This window comes from Camelus dromedarius, chromosome 36 (assembly GCF_036321535.1).
Source record: "Camelus dromedarius isolate mCamDro1 chromosome 36, mCamDro1.pat, whole genome shotgun sequence".
NCBI lineage: Eukaryota > Metazoa > Chordata > Mammalia > Artiodactyla > Camelidae > Camelus > Camelus dromedarius.
This window is the reverse complement of record NC_087471.1, coordinates 10,105,074-10,123,769: the sequence shown is the minus strand read 5'-3', so window position 1 is coordinate 10,123,769 and position 18,696 is coordinate 10,105,074. Positions and strand designations below refer to the sequence as shown.

Sequence of the window (18,696 nt, the reverse complement as noted above, 5' to 3'; positions counted from 1 at the left end):
AATCCGCTATCAAGCCGTGAAAAGGGGTGGAAAAAAACTTACATGCATATTCCTAAGACAAAGAAGCCCATCTGAAAAGGCTACATACTGTATGGTTCCAACTACGTGACATTCTGGAAAAGGCAGAACTACAGAGACCGTAGAGAGATCAGGGGTTGCCAGGGGTTGGGGAGAGGAAGGAAGGAATCTGCAGAGCACAGAGGATTTTTAGGACAGTGAACGTTCCCTGTGTGATGCTATGATGCTGGATACGCGTCTTTACACATTTGTGCAAACTCATAGACTGGACAACACCAAGAGTGAACACTAAGGTGAACTACGGACTCTGGGTGATAGCGATGTGTCCATGTAGGTTCATTAGCTGTAACACATGTACCAGTCTGGTGGGGATGGTGTCAGTGGGGGAGGCCATGGGGTGGGGACAGAGGGTATATGGGAAATCTCTGCATCTTCCTCTTAATTCTGCTGTGAACCTAAAACTTCTCTAAAAAAATAGTTTATTACTTAAAAAATGTTATTGAAGAGCCAAAAACAGATAGCGTCTTCCCGTGCCCCCCCACCAGCACCCCCAGTATGAGGCTTAGCCATTTTACAATGCAACTCTTCAAAGTGGACGGGTGGGTTTCCCTGGAGCACTTTCAAACTATCAAACACAATCTAACAAGCCTTAAACGAGGTGGCAGACTTTTTTTCTTGTGCACAAAGATACACAAGTTCAGGCACCGATGACTGTTTGTCAACCCACCCTTCTGCAGCAAGGCAGGTCCCCAGATGGTAGCTAACAGTTCCTGACCTCCAGGACTGAGGAGCAGAGAGGGGCTTTAAAATAAATATGCTCAAGGTGCCAGAGCTGATACCGAAAATGGAAGGAGACAAGTGACTGGGTGAAACTGGATGCTCTGGCTGGGAAACCCAGAACGCCTATGCTAACGGCTCCTACATACATCTCGGCACCTGGCACACGTCTGCGAAGGCAGAGAATAAAGGGTCCCCTTCTCCTGCCTTCCAGAACTTTATCTCTGGATGGCTTCCCTGACAATCCTGGGGACTTTGGTAACTTCCAGGGTGCAGCTCAAAGCAGGCACGAGTGTGTAAAGAGAGGGTCTTCTCTTTCAGTGTGTGATGCGGTCGTGGGGAGGCCTTCTCCTTTTCACCGTGTGATTCAGCCCAGAGTGAAGTGGCCCCTGGTCCCCATCTGCTTTCTAGACGTAGTCCCAAGGAAGCACCTCTCTGGCCTGAAGAATGAGGACAGTGTAGGGAGAAGCCCCTCTACTAATCAGAGTATCTGGGACACTGTGTTTTAATGTTAGACTTCTATGCAAAATCTTTATCAGAAGAAAGCATTCTGATGCTGACTAAAAGTCTCAAGAATCACTGAAACAGATGACCTCCAAGATCCATCCATCGAAAAGAAAAAGAAATCCATGTTTCTATAGGTCAAGTTCATCCATATAGTTCCTGGCCACCAATATTTATAAACCATTTTCTAAATTCTAATTTATTCCTACAAGAACTTAATCGCTAAATTTTATATCTTTTCAAGTATCCTAAAATGCTCAAGAAAGGCACGTGAAAATGCATTTATTGGAAATGAATGGAGAAAAAGCTTAGAAGGAGGTGGTCTGAAATACAAACCTGTTTCTTTCAAAAGAGATGCCATGAGAAGGGGCGGTCGGGACCTCTAAGTAGCCGGTGACACCCCGAGCATCTTTCTGCTCTCGAGAGCTTTGCCTCCTGGTCATGGGAGCGACAACACTGCCCTACCTATTTCATAGGCTGTGACAAAGCTCAGCCTCTGGAGATGTTCTGTAGACATCATAAGCCAGCAGTTAATATAAGCTATTACAATACTATGTGTTGAGAGCATCATGTTATAAACTCTTCTAAACCTAAGGTGGGCACCATGTAAGTCACTGGTTCTCGTGATTTTTTTTAGGACTATTGTCAAGGAAAGCAACTAGAGGAAAGAAAGAGAAAAAGAGGGAAGGGGAGGAGAAGTGGGGTGAGAAGATGACAAAAAAGGAGAGGAGGGAGGCGGTTACAAAGTAGAGGGGACCCTGTGACCCGCCGTGGGGCGGCATCCTCCTCGGAAAGCTCCGGCCGCAGAGACGGAGCACCGGCTCCCCCACACAGCCTGAAGATGCTGACATCAGCTCTGTCCCTTGGCGCTCCTGACAGGCCCCGCAATTCCACGCATCAGAGGCCAGGATTTATTAAGCAAAGCCTGGCCCACAGCTGCGGGGACGCAGTGGCCTGTGACTGATGGCATGTTGATGAGGGCCTGGCAAATCCGAGGCCAGCCTGGCACACAGCAGTGGCCTCTCTGAGGCCGCTCCCAGCCCGCTGCACAGCTCGCGCGCATGACGGGTGACCGTGTCCTCAGACGAGCCCCTCTCGCTGCGGTTCTGACTTGGCAGATGCGGCGGTAATTGACCCCGATATTTACTTTTAACATAACTTAGACAAAAAAAAGAAAAAGGAAGAGAAAGACACCAGATTCTAAGGCTGTAAAAAACTATCCATCATTGTGAAGTAATTAAGACCCAGAGTATCACATAAAACTCCTAGCGAAGCTCAGCCTCCTGTTCGGTGCTTTGCTCGTATTCCATCACAGCCCCATTACTGTGATTTGAAAATACCAGCGCAGGCACATTCATCAATTGCTTTTGCAATTATGTTTTAAGAATCACTTGCTATAGCAAATTCCCCTTAATCTCCCTTCTAAATCTTTGAGAATATAATCCCAAAACAATGAAAGAACAACCTATTTCTAGTGCTGCATAAGTATAAAAAAAGTTTGTTTTTTCATTACTGTTCCTTTTCATTTAATTTCTTTTCCATTTAAATGGCCTATTAGAATTTGACCATCAGATATGCTGAAATATTGGCACATTTAACTACTTCAAGTCCATTGGAACGTGCAATACTTTCAGAGTCCACAAAGTGTCAAAATCCATTCGCCCTCCCTCCCCTTAAATGACAAACAACAGACAGTGACATACTGGAGTCTCTGGTCGGTCAACCCGACGAGGAAGGAAAGGCATGAAGGCTTCCTTTCCCACCTGGGGACACAGGTCTTGTGCTGCCTCCCGTCCTGGGGCTCCCCAGCTTTCAGCCCTTGGAAGCTACAGAAACATCTTCCTCCTCCTCTGTGACGTCTAAAGCTGGACTGAATTATTTTAGCAAACTTGAAATATCTGTAGCAAAGGGCTCTCATGTCTGTTTTGTTTCAACTTTGGGAACTTTGACCAGCCTGCTCATGAGCACAGTGGGTCCACGGCCATGTGAGCAGGAGAGACAGTGTGATTCTGTCCAGCCGCTGCAGGAGAGGCCAGCTCAGGTGCTCGTTTTAGCATCCAGGGATGAAGGGCAGACTGTGATGAACAAAAGGTGCTCTGCGTTCAGTAAGGCTGCATGAATGTATCTTCCATTGATTACAATGTCATCTCTCTTCGAGACTGAACATAAGACACAGTTGTGAGTGAGATGGTTCGTCAGATCTTGTCAGATCTCGAGGACCTGCTTGGTGGACAAATCAGTCTGCAGACTGTGCAGGTGCCGTGGGTCCACAGCCCAGGCTGGAGACCGACAGAGGCTCTGAGAGAGGGAGAGGCAGCAACAATCTCTGGGTGATTGATTTGCTTTCTCGTTCCGAGGTCGGTGCAAACGAGAGACGCCAGGTTAACAACAGGCTGGAGCAGACAGCACTGAGGGCATCCAGCAGACCTAAGAACTATTAGAAAACGCCCATGCTCAATTAAAAAAAAAAACAAAAAACCCGAGCCTAACTGACATGACAACCAGGATCTAGTTGACAAAAATATTAATGTTTTGAAATCTTAACATTTCAAATTCAACAGCCATCTCTACTCTGAATCCGCGGTCCCTATCCTCACTTAAAAGGGCATGATGGACTCAGACTGTGACTTCCTTTTAGGATTCTAGGAACATCATGATCTGGGAAGACAAATAAATGTTCAGTCCTTCTCAAATCTGTCTCCCAAATCACCTGCTCTTGGCCGGTTTCCTTATCCGACAAAACAAGCAGTCTCGCTGGTTTCCAAACATCTTCCAGAACTTTTTAAAATGAGGTGCTAATCAAGACCACGGTATGTAACAGAGCTAAAAGTGTGAATGAGTGCTCCTAGCATCTTAAGTCTTTGTTATTTACTTAAAACACTTCCTGATTGGTGGGACCCCTGAAGCACCTCCTGGAGCCTGAGGGTCCTAGGTCGCCCACTTTGAAAGCCCCTGGGCTAGAAGATGGTTAAGTCCCCGCTCCCTCCCCCTCGCCCCAGAACTGAAATGCCATCACCTCCCCATGACCTATGCCCTTCAGAAGGGTGCCCTTGTCAAGAATCCAAATTTGTCTTTGCTGGTTATTGAAGCTTAGAAAATAAACCAAAAAAGCAGTTTTCCCATGACCTATATTTTGCCCTGTCAGGTACAGTCCATTCACGGAACTGATCTGTCTTCAACGGCCACACGGATGGGTTGGGTGGAGGGGCCGTATTTGGTCCTAGGAGTTATAAACAGGAGTCACAGGACCCCTGACCTCGGGGCTTGCTTTCTGCCTGGTGGTTTGAGAGAGATAAGCACTCTCATCCTGCCTACTAGAAGTTCAAGGTTAATTTTATGCCTAATTAAGAGGAACAAAAAGTGATCCAATCGCTTACAGCAAGAACTGAACTCCAGAATTCTTGCATTTTCAGGGGTATGTCAATACCTTAGTAATTTACTTTGACTGACACTGAAAAGGGTACAATAAGACTTACTATGCACTAAAAAGAGGTTTAATGTAGTCTGCAAGGAATTTAGAAAGAGTTGTGCATTGCTTGGTAAAATCTGTTAATAACAGAACTCATCACTACTTTGCAAAAGCATGGGGTCATTAATCTCATGCAAGATACATCGACATGTACATCCACCCAAACACTTCAGCAATGAAGTCAAACTAAAAACGTACACTGAGTTGCTTTGTATTAGTGGGGAGATTATTCAGTGCTTTGTTAGAGCTCTTAGGCATCGCAGAAATAGGGATCTGCATTTGGCGAGGGGGTGGATACACCCTACTCAGGACACAGAAGAGGCTAAAAGGAAAGCGCCTGCTCCTCCACGTGCACCCTCTGGGGGCTGACCCAGCCCCCTGCCAGGCGATGCTTCCAGACCCACCGCTTTTATCTTTAGCAAGCCCCAGAGCTAGAGGGATAGAAAGTGCCTGCCCTGGATTTCCTAGGATACTTTCAACATGAAAGAATTTTATTTTCAGATCAGAACCCCATCACAAACAACTCTGCCAGCCTCATAAAGCAGCCCTGCCCCTACTTCACAAGACAGGCAACTGAGTCCAAAGAGTGGAACGGCCTCAGCATGGACCCCACTGGGAGGTGACATGAGCCTCCCACTCTCTGCTCCCCCCGAGCCGGGGCTCCTGCACAGAACTTCTCCTGAACACGCTGTGCGAAAATCCACCAGAGTGCCCTGCTGATAAAGAAGAGCGTCTGGGCCTCAGCTTTTCTGTGGTGATTATATAAATCTCACTGATGAGAAAAAGTTGTGCAGTGCCTTTCACGCTTCTGGCGTCGGTGCCATTTGGCTGTGCAGATTTCGAAAAGCTTCTGAATAGACTAATAAACATGGAATTGTTCTGAACATCTGTAAGCAAAATCCGAAAAGATATTACCCAGTGAATGAACATCCTGGGTTTTCTTGCCAGAAATGGGGTTATTTGTGTATTAGGCTAATGCACCGAAATTAACCCAGAATGCTTATCCATTGCAGAATGTCTTTTCATATTTTCATCTGTGTAGTCGTTATTACAAAATGTAAGAATAATTCTCTATCAGGGTATTCAGGAAACTGAATAGCTCAATTACTTCTAAAATCAACGCAGTAAAGCAACAGCATGCCAGTTAATCAGTTGGTTTGCATAACAAATGTGTGTTTGTGGGTGTGTGTGTGTGCACGCTTGCATGCATAAGCTCGTGTGTGTGTGTGTGTGTGTGCGCGCGTGCGCACATGTCTGTGTGTATAAAGCCAGGGTTGGTACAACTCTTTAAAACAAATGTGAAAAGTCAAGCTTTCATCTGACTATAGAGAAAGAATTCTGGAAGACAGGTACTAGCATTATTCAACCATGTATCATACACAACCATCCTCTGGTACCAAGTGCAATGTTCTGCATCTGCTACATTTATTTAAGAAAGCCTGCACGAAATTTAGGCTGTTCCGTTCCTGGTTTCTGTGGGTTTTCTAGTGCCAGGCCTACACTGAGCTATTAAGAAATAGCAAATAAATGGATGAATCCTTGGAAATCATTTTAGGAACAGAAATGATGGCCACTAAGACTTAAATTATTTCTCAGCACACCTTTTAGAGACAGATGTGAAACATGACAAGAAACAGTAGCAAAGCTGTGGCTGTGAACCAGGCTACCCTGCCTCCAGCTGAGACTGGGTTCTTGGTGCAGGAGTCAGTGGTGGGCAGCTCTCAGAGGCCTCGGAATTCAGCCCTAGAACATTTGGGAGATGCAAGTTTCTCAGTCTGTGAGAGCCAGCAATAACTGATGAATCTGAGGAGGGGAGGTTTAAGTGCCTATTCCAGGAGGATGGTCACTTTTCAAACAGGTTGAAATGAAACAATGGACACATGTGAGGGGTGAGGGGGCTCCAGAGAAAAGCAAGGAGGCCACCAGAGCCTTTGGAAAATCATGGCAGTTCAGGCTTCTGACTCTCAGCCTTCAAATTCCATTTTTACTACTTAATTTAACCCCAGGTTAATCCAATATGGAAAGAATGACCCAGGTAGACTAAACTCACAGTAGACTGAGCTATACATCTCAGAATGCATTGAACTGAATTTGAAATGAGAATTAGAACTGTCTGGTTGACCAACCTTGTCTCAGTGCATTTTCTTCTTGAAAATAATCTCCACAAGAGGAGAAAAGACAAGAAGTTTCTACAGAGTGTGGAGCAGAACAAGAGGAGTTAGTGATAGAACTTAAAAGTGTCATGGGGTCAGGCTCTGGAAGTCAGTCCAGCAGCCAAACCTTACAGAGCAACCCGTGGCTGCCAGCAGACCTCCCCTTCCCCAGGCTGGCCTGGTGCACCAGCCCCCCACGAAGGTTCTTTTCTTTCCCTTCCGCAATGTCAGGACATTCCATCGGGTTACGCTGAAGTCCTAGGGCCTCAGAAGCCAACTCTCCTCTCGGTGGCTGCCCATCTCTGCTCTTACACATTACAGACTTATTTTATACTTTACCCCAAAGGGCAACTTCATTGCAAATGCTTGAGGAACTGTTTTCCCCATGTCTTCTCCATGCGTCAGGCTCAAGTCTCACACTGATCATCCAGCGTGTAACAGACCCATCAGTGAGCCAGCCGTTCTGTTTACACGACAGAGTTGACTCTACCCAAGTGTCGCCGTGGGGGTCACCTCCTCTCCTGGCTGTTACTAGAAGCCATATCTCTTGTCTACGTGCCTAATCACTGGCCCATGAAGAGCCACCTGGTAACTCCATCCAGACATTACTACACATCCTGTGTGGATACACATCTGCTTTGATACTCACATGCACACTCACGTGCTCACTTGGCCCTCAAGGCTGTACAGCCAAGACCCACTCGGAAGCAAGCACGACCAACGGCGGCCAATGGTTCCAGACCCACGGCTTGTGATCATCGATCTGTTCACCAAGACAATCATTGTGGAAGCTCTGACACAGGCTCTGACTTGAGGAAGCACCCCCCACCCCCAGATGATCAGTTGCAGGTGGGGAGGAGCAGGATCCTGAGACCCCTTCCCGAGCGCTAACCCTGGAGGTCTGGCACCTGCCCCGGGAAACTGGAAGGCGCCTCAAGCTCAGGTGTGCTGCTCTATGAGGGAAGGGGTTTGGCACGCAGGCCAGGTCCTTGGGCTTCCTGTCTTGAATGAACGAAGGCAGGAGGGAAGGAACACCTTTACGAAAGGCTCCTGGTTGTGACCAACTTTACAACAAGCATAATTGCAAACATGAGAGTAAGCAGTATTGAAATGAAGGCAAATACTGGCGCATAGACTAGTATTTCTCTCACATGAAGCCTCAGCAATTATGACACGTCTTAGCAGAGACGTGGCTTTTCTTTCTTGCAAGTCAGACCCCTTCAGGGCTGACTCATTCAGCAAGGCTTTGCGCACCCGAGGCCCTAGCAGGGGGGCCCAGCCAGTATCACCTGCTTTCTGTCTCCCCAGGCCCTCTCCCTGGTCAAAAATCTTTAATTGGCTGGTTACCATAATTACACGAGCGAGGGACCCTGTCTGTTCTCCTTCCCTGCTCCTCACAGGGGTCGGAAGGCCCACCACTTCTGTGCCAGAGAGACCTATTGCAGCTTCTGTCTGCCTTTTTGTTTTTCCCTTTCATGATCAGAACAACAACAACAAAAAAGCCTGTGGAAGAAATCATCTCTCCTTCTGTGTCTGGATAAGACCCTATAACTCTCTTTTCCCAATCAGGAGCAAGTTTCCATGACAACCATGCTTCCCGGTGCCACCGCTAACTTAGCAGGTAGCGTTCACATCAAATAGGGAGTTCTTTGCCAACCTTCGTGGTTTCTGTACTTCACCATTGCTATAGACACTCTGACGCACCAGACGTCTACAAAAACTGTACCTTAAAAAGGTTTTGTCCTTTTTCTTTCTAAACATCAGAAAGACCAAAAAAAATTGCTCAGTATTTTCCTGACAGTAATCATTAAAAAGCCTACCGGTATACTCAAACGTACACATGAAAGTGTGTGGAGGGAAGCTTGCATAGATGAATGGAGGATGGCCGGGACGTGATGACAGTCGGGTGACTTACACCATGGTCAGTGGCATCAGTTTTGAGTTGAGAGCTAATGAGGTTGGCAGACATGACCTTGGGCAAATTACTTATCCCCTCTGAGCCTCAACACTCCCTCTGTAAAAGACAGAAGCTGAGACACTTCATGGGACTGTTTGGAAGATTAGATGGAAAAAAGCAAAGATGCACAAAGTGCTTATCACACATAGTAGGGCTTCAACAAAGGGCACTTATCATGTGGTTCTTGCTACAGTGAAGAGCTGAATTGGAGCGAGTCTGAACAAACAAGCAATCACAATATTCTAACTGATGATTAACATCTTGCTGGTGGAGAGTAACAGTATAAGCAGTAGGTACCTGGAGGTTTTCTTAGCAACCCTTTTATCTCAGGCTATTAAGCCTTGTCTGCAATTACAGGAAGGAATCCATTCATTTCAATTCTTAAGACTGAAGAGGCTACACCTGGGTAATCTCCAGGGTTCATCTGACTGTATTAATAGCTCTGCATAAGCATTTGTTTAATTTTAAAACAGAAGCAAAGAAAAAAAAATGGATTAACCACTAAAGTATTGGTTCGATATTCCACATTCTCAACATCAATCAGAATATTTCCATTTTTCTCCAGAAGCAAGAAAAACAAGAATATGAATACTTTTATGATAATTTCATTGTTGCCCAGTTCAAATTTCATTTCAGAACCAGAATTCACATTGTAGCAAACACACCAACCTGCTCACTATTGAACAAACTCCAGTTCCTCCCTCACCTTCATTCACAGCACCCTCCAAGAGCAGAGAGGGTCTTCCACAAGTAACACCAATTCAAACCTTTATTTTTAAAAGATAAAACAATTTATATGTTTTTAAAATCCCATTTCTGTCAATGTGACAGACTATATATCTAGATAAACTCTCCCTATTAAGAGCTCCTAAGACCGTGAATAACATATTCTTACAAAAGAAAAACATGTCTTACAGTAACGATGTGCCTCAAAAAATTAAAAACAGAACTATCGTATGATGCAGTAACCTCTCTTCTCGGTATATATACAAAGGAAATGAAATCTGTATCTTACAAAGATACCTGCACTCCCAGGTTCAGTGCAGCATTATTCACAACAGCCAAGGTGTGGAAACAGCCTGTGTCCATCAACACAGGAATAAAAAAGGTGTGGCATGGAATATTATTCAGCCTAAAAAATGAAGGACATCTCGCCATTTGCAACAATATGGATGAAACTGTAGGACATTATGCTAAGTGAAATAAGCTAGACACAGAAAAAAAAATACTGCATGATCTCACTTTTATGTAGAATCTTAAAAAATTAAACTCACAGAAGCAGAGAGTGGAATGGTGGTTACCAGGGAAATGGGAAGATGTTGGGCAAAGGGTTCAAACTTTCATTTACGTGAGATGAATTAGCTCTACAGGTATGATGTGCAGGATGGTGACTGTAGTTAATAATACTGCATTCATTGTACACCTGAAATTTGCTAAGAGAGATCACGGGCACTCTCGCCACAGAAACGAAGTCCGTGAGGCAATGGGTAGGTTAATTAGCTTGACTATTAGTAATTATTTCACTGTGTATATAGAAACATCATGTTGGGCACCTTCAATATATACCATTTTTATTTTTAAAATGAAAAAAAAAGTTTTTAAAAGAGAAAAATAATGTGTTTGAGATGTTACCGGAGCTGGCAGAAAGGTAAAGGAAGTCCTTAAATGCTGGAAACAAACAGCAAAACAAAACAAATTCCAGAGAGGTTAGCTTGTATTTGAGTGAGAATTTGCCCTGGGGGGCATCTGCCTGTCCTGGTCAGCAAATGTTTTTCCATAAAGGGCCAGATCATAAACATTTTTGGCTGCACAGGCCATACAATGTCTGTTGCATCCACTCAACTCTGCCATCGTGGCATGAAAGTATTCACAGGTAACATAAATAAACAGTCATGGCTGTATTTCAAAAAAAAAAAACTGTCTTTATCTAAACAGGCAGCAGGAAGGATTTAGCCTGCGAGCCATAGTTTGCCAATCCCTTCACGATAGCCTGGTTTTAATGTCTTTCCCTCAAGAAAACAATAAATATGACATATCTGTCCCAGGTGATAGATTGTTGTGGTGATGTTCCCAGTTTCTTCCCACCCCCCGTACACCTGCTTTAGAGGAGTCCCTCCCACACAGACGCTGGGCTAGACCACATGATTTGCTTTGGCCAATGGGACGATGGTGAATAGTTCACAGAGACTTGAAAGGTGTTAGCAGAATGGTGCTTGTCCTCTCTTACTGCTCCTGGATCTCCGCATCCACCATCAGGTGAATTCACCCAGGCCAGTGTGCTGAAGACATGTGGTCCACCATCCCTACTGCCCAGCCAAGAGGAAGTGTCCACCAGGCAGCAACCGCCAGGTGCATGAGTGAAGCCATGGAAGACCAACCAGCCCCCAGGCAACCCACCAGGTGACTGGAGTCACACGAAACAACCAGGAAGAAACCAGCAGAAGAACCACCAAGCTGGGCTCAGTCTAAGTCACTGACCCACAGAATCATAAGGTAATAATGACTGTCTGAGCGATTTAAGTTTCGGGGTGATTGTTCTGCAACGGAAGCGAGATGATACGTTCCATATGAAGTCTATTATCTTCCAAAAGCATAAAGTGAAAGGCCAGCAGGTATACTTAGAGAAATGGGCAAGAGAAGACTGAGAAGACACCAAAAAAAAAGAAGAAAAATTATTTCCATTTTAAAGATCCTGTCACCTGCCAGCAGGGACAAGTCCGTCCTTATTTCTTACATGATGGAGCAGATTCTTCCTACCTGAGCAGACTTCTTTATAAGTAGGATTGGGAGTGTAGCCTCCAGCATAACCAACTTGAGTTGAATATACTCCTTTCAAGGTCCAGAATTTCCTTTCAGCTCCCCAGAAACAGCCCATTCCTAAGAAAAACATATGACAGTAATTAGTCCTTTATGAAAAACGAGGTGGTCATTGCATATTAGAAGCCCTGTTACACTGGAGGGGAGACATCATTCTTGGTAAATAAAAACGACTAAGGTTTTATTTTCTAAAGAAGTAGCGTTTCTAACACTGAGAAAGGATTTTAGGTTATTTTCACAGAATGCCTCTTTGCTTTAGTTGTACAAAAACTTTAAGAGCCTCAAACTTTAATGGAGTTAATAAAGCTATACCTTTTGAAATAATTTAGGAAAAGGATAACTGGGTTTGATGAATGATTTCCACACTCAATTCATTATGGACTTCTTAAAACATAGTAAGTGGTAGTAATGGTGGGAATTTATTTAATGATCAGCATCCTGGTCATGCTTTAAAATAAATTCTAACAAAGAAAAGTAATAATAAATTACTGATTTAAAAGGGAAAATTTCCTCAAATCAAAACCGATCGGCACAGTACTTGATGAACAATTTCACATATGTGCTTAGTTTTTTTTTAATTTTTTAAGTCTTTGGAAACTTTCATGTGATAAATCTCTGCTCATCAAAAAAAAAAAAAAACATTTACACAACATTGTAAAATGATTATAAATCAATAAAAAATGTTTAAAAAAAACATTTTTCTGAGTTTGATTACTGTGTATAATGAATAAGGAAAGAAAAGGGGGAAGGCAGGGGAAGCAGGAAAGAAGAAACAACAAAGAAACTCACAAAAATAGCATTCCATTCAACTAGCAAACATTGTGCTTGTATCAGTGGTTAGTTATTAGATTCCTTTGAACATATGATGAAAACTAAGACCCATCTCCCAAGATTGCACATATTTACGCACATTGAAAATGCTGCATTACATTTCCCGAGCTCCAAATAAAAAAAAAAAAAATCTTCATTTTCTACTATGAGTTTCTAAACTGTCCACAACTGCTATTCTGTGGCCAATTTCTAGATGTAAACAAGATTACTGCCTCACTCACGTTTCACATGGTTTTATTAAGTCATACATAATTAAGATCTTGGGTGGAACAGCAGTTGGCAAATTAACTATGCCTCCTACTTCAACAATCACTAGATTTGTTCGACTCCATGACAGAGCGAAAGAAAAATTAGAAGTTTACTGAAATTCTTGACACTTGTTAATATTTTAACTTTAAAAATTCAGAGCAACAACAACCAAAAAGAAATATGCACAATGTTATACATTATACAAAAATGTAATTGCTCAAATGTGAGGGGAAACAAACTGACCAAATATAGGGTAACAGTTAAAAAATGCAACAAAGCCCAGTGATGGAATTTAATGCAGTAAAAAAATTACCATTGTGATGACAATGTAGCACAGAAATGTGTATGTGATTATATGATAGTTACTCAAGGCGAAGTTTAAAATGGAAAAGTACAATTATATGTATTTTTTACAACTAAAAAATATTCATACCAAAATAGGAACAAACAGACAAAATCATAATCATGATTGCAGTCCTGTGGGGAGAATATACACACATTTTTTTCAGTTTTCAAGTTTTTTCTGTAATAGTGTCACATTACTTTAAAAACAAAAAATACATTTTTTAAAGGAAAGCAAAAAATTCAAAGCTAAGTATATGCATTATTTGAGTTACATACTGCTAGATACCATTTCTCCTGTTCACAAGTGAATTGTTTGCTGCTAGTGAATGTAACTAAATATTTACTGAGTATTTCTAAAAATGGACTATCCTCAAGTCTCTGGAATAAGGATTCACTATTAATTTTACTTCACTGTGTTCCTGGGATGCGGGAATTATGTCATCAGGGTTTTCCAGAGAAACAGAACCAACAGGACCTATACAGATATGTAGAGAGAGGTTCATTATGAGGAGTTGGCTCCCACAACTACAGAGGCCGAGAAGTCCCAGGGTCCACGAGCCTGCAGGCTAGAGACTCAGGAAAGGCTGCTCTACAATTCTAGCCCAAACCCAAAAGCCTGAAAACCCGGGGGACCAGCGACCTGATTCCCAGTGTAAGTCTGAAGGCCTGATAACCAGGATCACGAATTTTCAAGGGCAGGAGAAGATGGATGCCCCAGCTCAAACGGAGAGAACAAATTCACCCTTCCCCTGCCATTTTGTTCTCTCCAGGCCCTTAGTGGACGGGCTGGTGCCCACCTGCATTGGTGAGGGTGAGCTGCTTTCCTCAGTCTGCCAGTTCAAACACTCATCTCTTCCAGAAACACCTTCACAGACACATCCAGAAACGATGTTTGACCAGCCATCAGGACGCCCCTTAGCCAGGTCAAGATGACACATAAAATTAACCATCACAGGAATGATGACAGGGAATCTCTGGAGAAGGGCAAGTAAAAGGTGATCTGGGCAGCATTACTGAACATAAAAGGCCACAAAGACATCCGGGAACCAAGCTGAAGGCATGCTAGCCCCTGAAGATCGGAAATCTGCGGGATCCACAAAATGAACCATTTCTGTATCTCACGATGACAGTGAAAGTGCATTGCATGCCTGCACCAGTCTCCGCACATGGGACGTAACGGGCTATTTTAGCAGCCAGCCTACCCTGCCCATTGTCTACAGTCCCACAGACTGCATCTTCACTATATCCTCATGATGTAGGTTTATAAAACTTAGGGAGACCAAACAAAAATTTACTGCAAGTGGAGAGATTATTTAACCCCCTTTTATGTTTAATAGGGACCAAGAAAGTATTTCTGACAGAAGGGAGAGTGAACCACTCCAGCTAGGCAAAGGTCTCCAAGCGGGGCCAGGCATGGCTGAAAAAATGCAGAAACCTGGTGTACACCCAACACCAAAACTTCTAGCAAGGCACTTACCCTAGGATAGGGGCTTTTATAAGAATACAACTCTTTGAAGCAAGACTTATTGCCTTATAAAGCTTTTATTCTTATATCAAATGGCGTCCAGTATAATCTAAGCATTCTGTTATTTGGTTTTGAGAGTGTGTGTGTGTGTGTGTGTGTGTTTAAACAAAGAAGGGTTTATTTACGGCAGAATTTCTCAGAACTTACAACAGTCTAGTAAACAAGATGAATATCATCAAAGAAGATGTAGTTTGCACTATTTTATTTAAATTCTTGTATATTTTAATCTTTTATTATAAAGTAAAACAGATGAAGAAAAACCACACAAAACAAATGCATAATTCAATGTATTATTAATATGTGAACATCCTAGGAGCCAGCACCCAGGTCAAGACTTAGAACTTTGCTGTCCACCCCGTAACCCCTCCTTGTACCACACCCCCATCACAACCCCCTTCCTCCCCCCAAAAGTAACCACTATCTGACTTTCATAGTAATCACTTCCTTATGTTGCTTTATATTTTTATCATTCAAGGTATCGATCCTGATGCTAGAGTTTGGTCTTGCTCGTTTAAAAAAAAATTGATAAATATTTAAAATTCTTTCAATTGACAGGTTCCCCCATCATACTTTTCCTTTTAATTTATCCATTGAAGAAAACATGAGCCGCTTGATCTGAAGAAATTCCCACAGTGTGGATTTTGCCAGTTGCGTTTCCATGGTGCAGTTCAACTTGCTCCTCTGTCCTCAGTATTTCCTGCACGTTTGCACATTCTAGATATTCTGAGAAACCATAGTGCCAGTTTATGGAGAGCTCAGATCTTCCTTTGAGGCTTGTAAAGTGGAACCTCAATGACGATATGGATGGAAAACGTAGTGCTGAACTAAGAAAGAAAAAGGTTCTTATTTCACTTGTTGTCTCTTTGCTCTACCAAATTCCTGGGTTGCTGTAGACATGGACTCAGAAGCACTGAATGTGGTCTGTTTCTACCAGGTCTACATGCTGAAACCCTACCTGTGCAGCCTCAGGGAACTCTCGAAGTCTTAGTTTCCTCATTTGTAAACTAGGAACAGAAATAATACTAACCACAGAGTCTCTGACAGGATTTCATGAATAACAGAGAAAGTGTCCAGCATACAGCAGGTACTCAATAAATGTTCATCCCCATTCTCTTCTCTCACTTTCCCTGTTTGCTCCACCTTCCTCCTCCCAACACACACATGCACACACTCAAAACTCCTTCTCTCAGTCCATCCAAGGTCGGAGATGCTTCTCTGTCACCCTTGGTCTCTGAGATGTCACATTGTCCTGTGGGAGAACCTGAGAGCCATCCCCTCTGCCCCCAAATGAAACAGACTGCTTTGCAATCTCATACACAGCCTCTCTGGATTCAACCAGAATTCTCAGAATTTCTCTGAACCAGTCTCTCCATTTCCTGAGCATATAACTCTCTGGTTACAACTCAATTCAGAAAACTCTCTAATAGCTACTTCTCAACTCACCATTTTTTTTAAAGCATAATATCTCTTCCCATATCTGCCTTCTCGCTGCCTTCTTCCTGCCTGATGTCACCAGCCAGGTGTCTGTCAACAAAGAATGCCAGCCTCACTGCAAGATGTGTGCCTCTTGGTCACTCAGGGAGGTGTTTTAAGCCTCAATGACTCATCTGAAACATGAGTAGAACTGAATTATTTCTAATACCCAGCCTGATCATTGAATGGTCTGATGTCCCTCTGGACAGAGTAATAGGGAGAATTGAAAGCTATTTTCCTCTTTTCTCCTCAACTCTAAATGTGACTTTGTGACCGTGATCAGTGAGCAAATAAAATTTTTCCTACAAAAGGTACATAACCTGGCATCCTTTTCCTTATGAGAGAAGAAAGAGGAAGAAAAGTGAGGGAAGAGGAAGGTACAAAGGAGTTTACATTTATCAAACGCCGCTGTGACCCCCACATTGTATTAAGCATCTTTGTACACGTGGAATCCCTCACTAACCCAACAAGGAAGACGGTATTAGCCTCACTTTCAGGGTCAGAAAATGGAGCTTCAGAGAGGTCAAGTCACTTGCCCAAAGACACAGAACCAAGGCAGACCTAGGAAGCTGACCCACGCCTGCCTGGGACGCGAAGCTGACCCACGCCTTCCCACCTGCCACGCTGCACGGAAAGCTATGGCGCAGCCGGAGTTAAGAGCCTCCTACGACAGATGCAGGGTTTGGAGGATGATTCCATTGCATCCTGTTATCCATTAGAGAGAATTCAGTGGCACCTGGTAAATAAAAGGCAGTCCACGTGGTCTCGCGCAAACAGTATTACTATGGAGCACTCTGCTGGAATTACACTTTCTGCAATGGGATTTTACTGGATATAAATAAAGTTAACAGAGAGTCAACAGCAAAGACACAGTGCACTTTTCCCAACACATTCCAAAGGCACCCCTCTCCAGGGCTCCCTGTCTTCTCTAAAGGCACTGGGGGGACATCCAGATGGTATCACACTGATGATGTCACATCTGGTCCACATTGGAGCTCTGACCAGGGCAAGAAACTGAAACCCAAATTCCACCCACAATCGGACAGGTCTGAGCCCTTTATCAGAAGGGGAAACCTGGGCAGAGATGGGGAATATCCTCGGCTAAATTCGAGAAGAGCAACTCAGTAGACCTGAGGCAGGCAAGAGGCGGCCAGGCTCTGATCACAGACACACGTTCACAGAGCCTGGCTGTGTGTGGCTTGGGACGAATCACTGCATGTCAGCTGTCCAGCAGAGAAAGGAGCAGGAGAAGGTGGATTTGAAGGTAATTTTCACCTCTAGAATGTCACGAGTCTCTCTCAAAGAAGCTGAATACAGGTGGTAGAAATGTAAGTGACATCTCAGTGTATTTCCCAGGCTAGCTTTACTTTTTAGCAATCCCACATCGTATTAGATAATTCAGTGAGAGGCTTTCCTTATTACTGCTCTTAAAAATGACAAAATTTTAAAATATCTTCTGCTAGAAAAGAAACCATACAGCCACCAGAATCTGATTGATACTTGCAGTATTTGGTGACAATCAATTACTTTCTGTCCACATCAATTCCTAATGTTGCTTTAACTTTATTAAGTATCCTTTGCAGTCTCTTCCAGAGTTTAAAACATACCCATGTAGGCACACGTATGCTCCATCTTTCCCTCTGTACTGTGATTAATGCCGTTCCTGGTTCTCTCTACACATTGATGTATTTCACCCTTTACCTTGGGAATAAGCTCCAAAGAGTACTAGGTATTTATTCACCAAGAAGATTCAAGAACAGAATTCCAAGGTTAGGGGGAAGAGTATAGCTCAAGTGGTAGAGCGCATGCTCAGCACCCAAGAGGTCCCAGGTTCAGTCCCCAGCACCTCCTCCAAGTGGGAAGTCAGTGAAGAAACCTAATCACCTCCCCCTCATAAAACAAACAAGAATTCCAAGGTTGGAAGGGACCTTACCCTCACCTAGCTTAAATGCCCTGCTAGTATTAAACAAATCTCGCAGCATCACAGCAAACAGCTGTCCAGTCCAAGCCTGAACTGCCCTCAGCCTCAAAGCAGCCCAGTCCACCTCTGCAGATCTAATGACAGCTAGGAAGCTCTTTCCTACACTGAGCCAAGACCCTGGGATGTTCCCTTCTTTGCTCTGATCCTCTCCCTCAAGGCCACAAAGAACAAATTTAGTCCCACTTCCTCAGGACAACCTGTCAATCCTTTGACCGCCTGAAGACAGCTCTGGTAACTCCACAGACCTCCTCTTGTCTAAGCTGAATACAAGTTCCTTTATCTGCTCACTCACCATCCACCCTCCTTGGGGTGTGCACTGCTGTGTCTGTACCCCTTAAAGGGCAGTGGAGCCACAACCGCTCCCCAGGGAAAGGCTGATGGGTCAGTGGGTCCCCGTGGAGAGCCTGACCCTTGGCTGTGGCATCACTGTGAAACTCAGCTCTCTGGAAGCAGCACGGTTCTCCCAGCTGCTGGAAAGCAAGTGGCTGCTAGCTGGACTAGAGGACACTCCCCGATGAGCAGACAGCAGCACCCCAATCCAGGAGAACAGACTCCTCCTGAGGACGTGGACAGGAGGCTGACGATGAAGCTAGGAGA

The 18,696-nt window shown here is 44.0% G+C and overlaps 1 protein-coding gene across 4 annotated transcripts in view; it reads right to left on the bottom strand.

Moving 5' to 3' along the window:
- The window catches only part of MSRA (methionine sulfoxide reductase A), a 285,576-nt gene that overhangs the window by 131,356 nt on the left and 135,524 nt on the right, over positions 1 to 18,696 (bottom strand). For all 4 annotated transcript variants that reach the window (XM_031442126.2, XM_031442129.2, XM_031442132.2 and 1 more), the window contains exon 3: positions 11,636 to 11,755. In XM_031442126.2, coding sequence (XP_031297986.2) covers positions 11,636 to 11,755 — 120 coding nt within the window. The remainder of the gene's footprint in view (positions 1 to 11,635; positions 11,756 to 18,696) is intronic.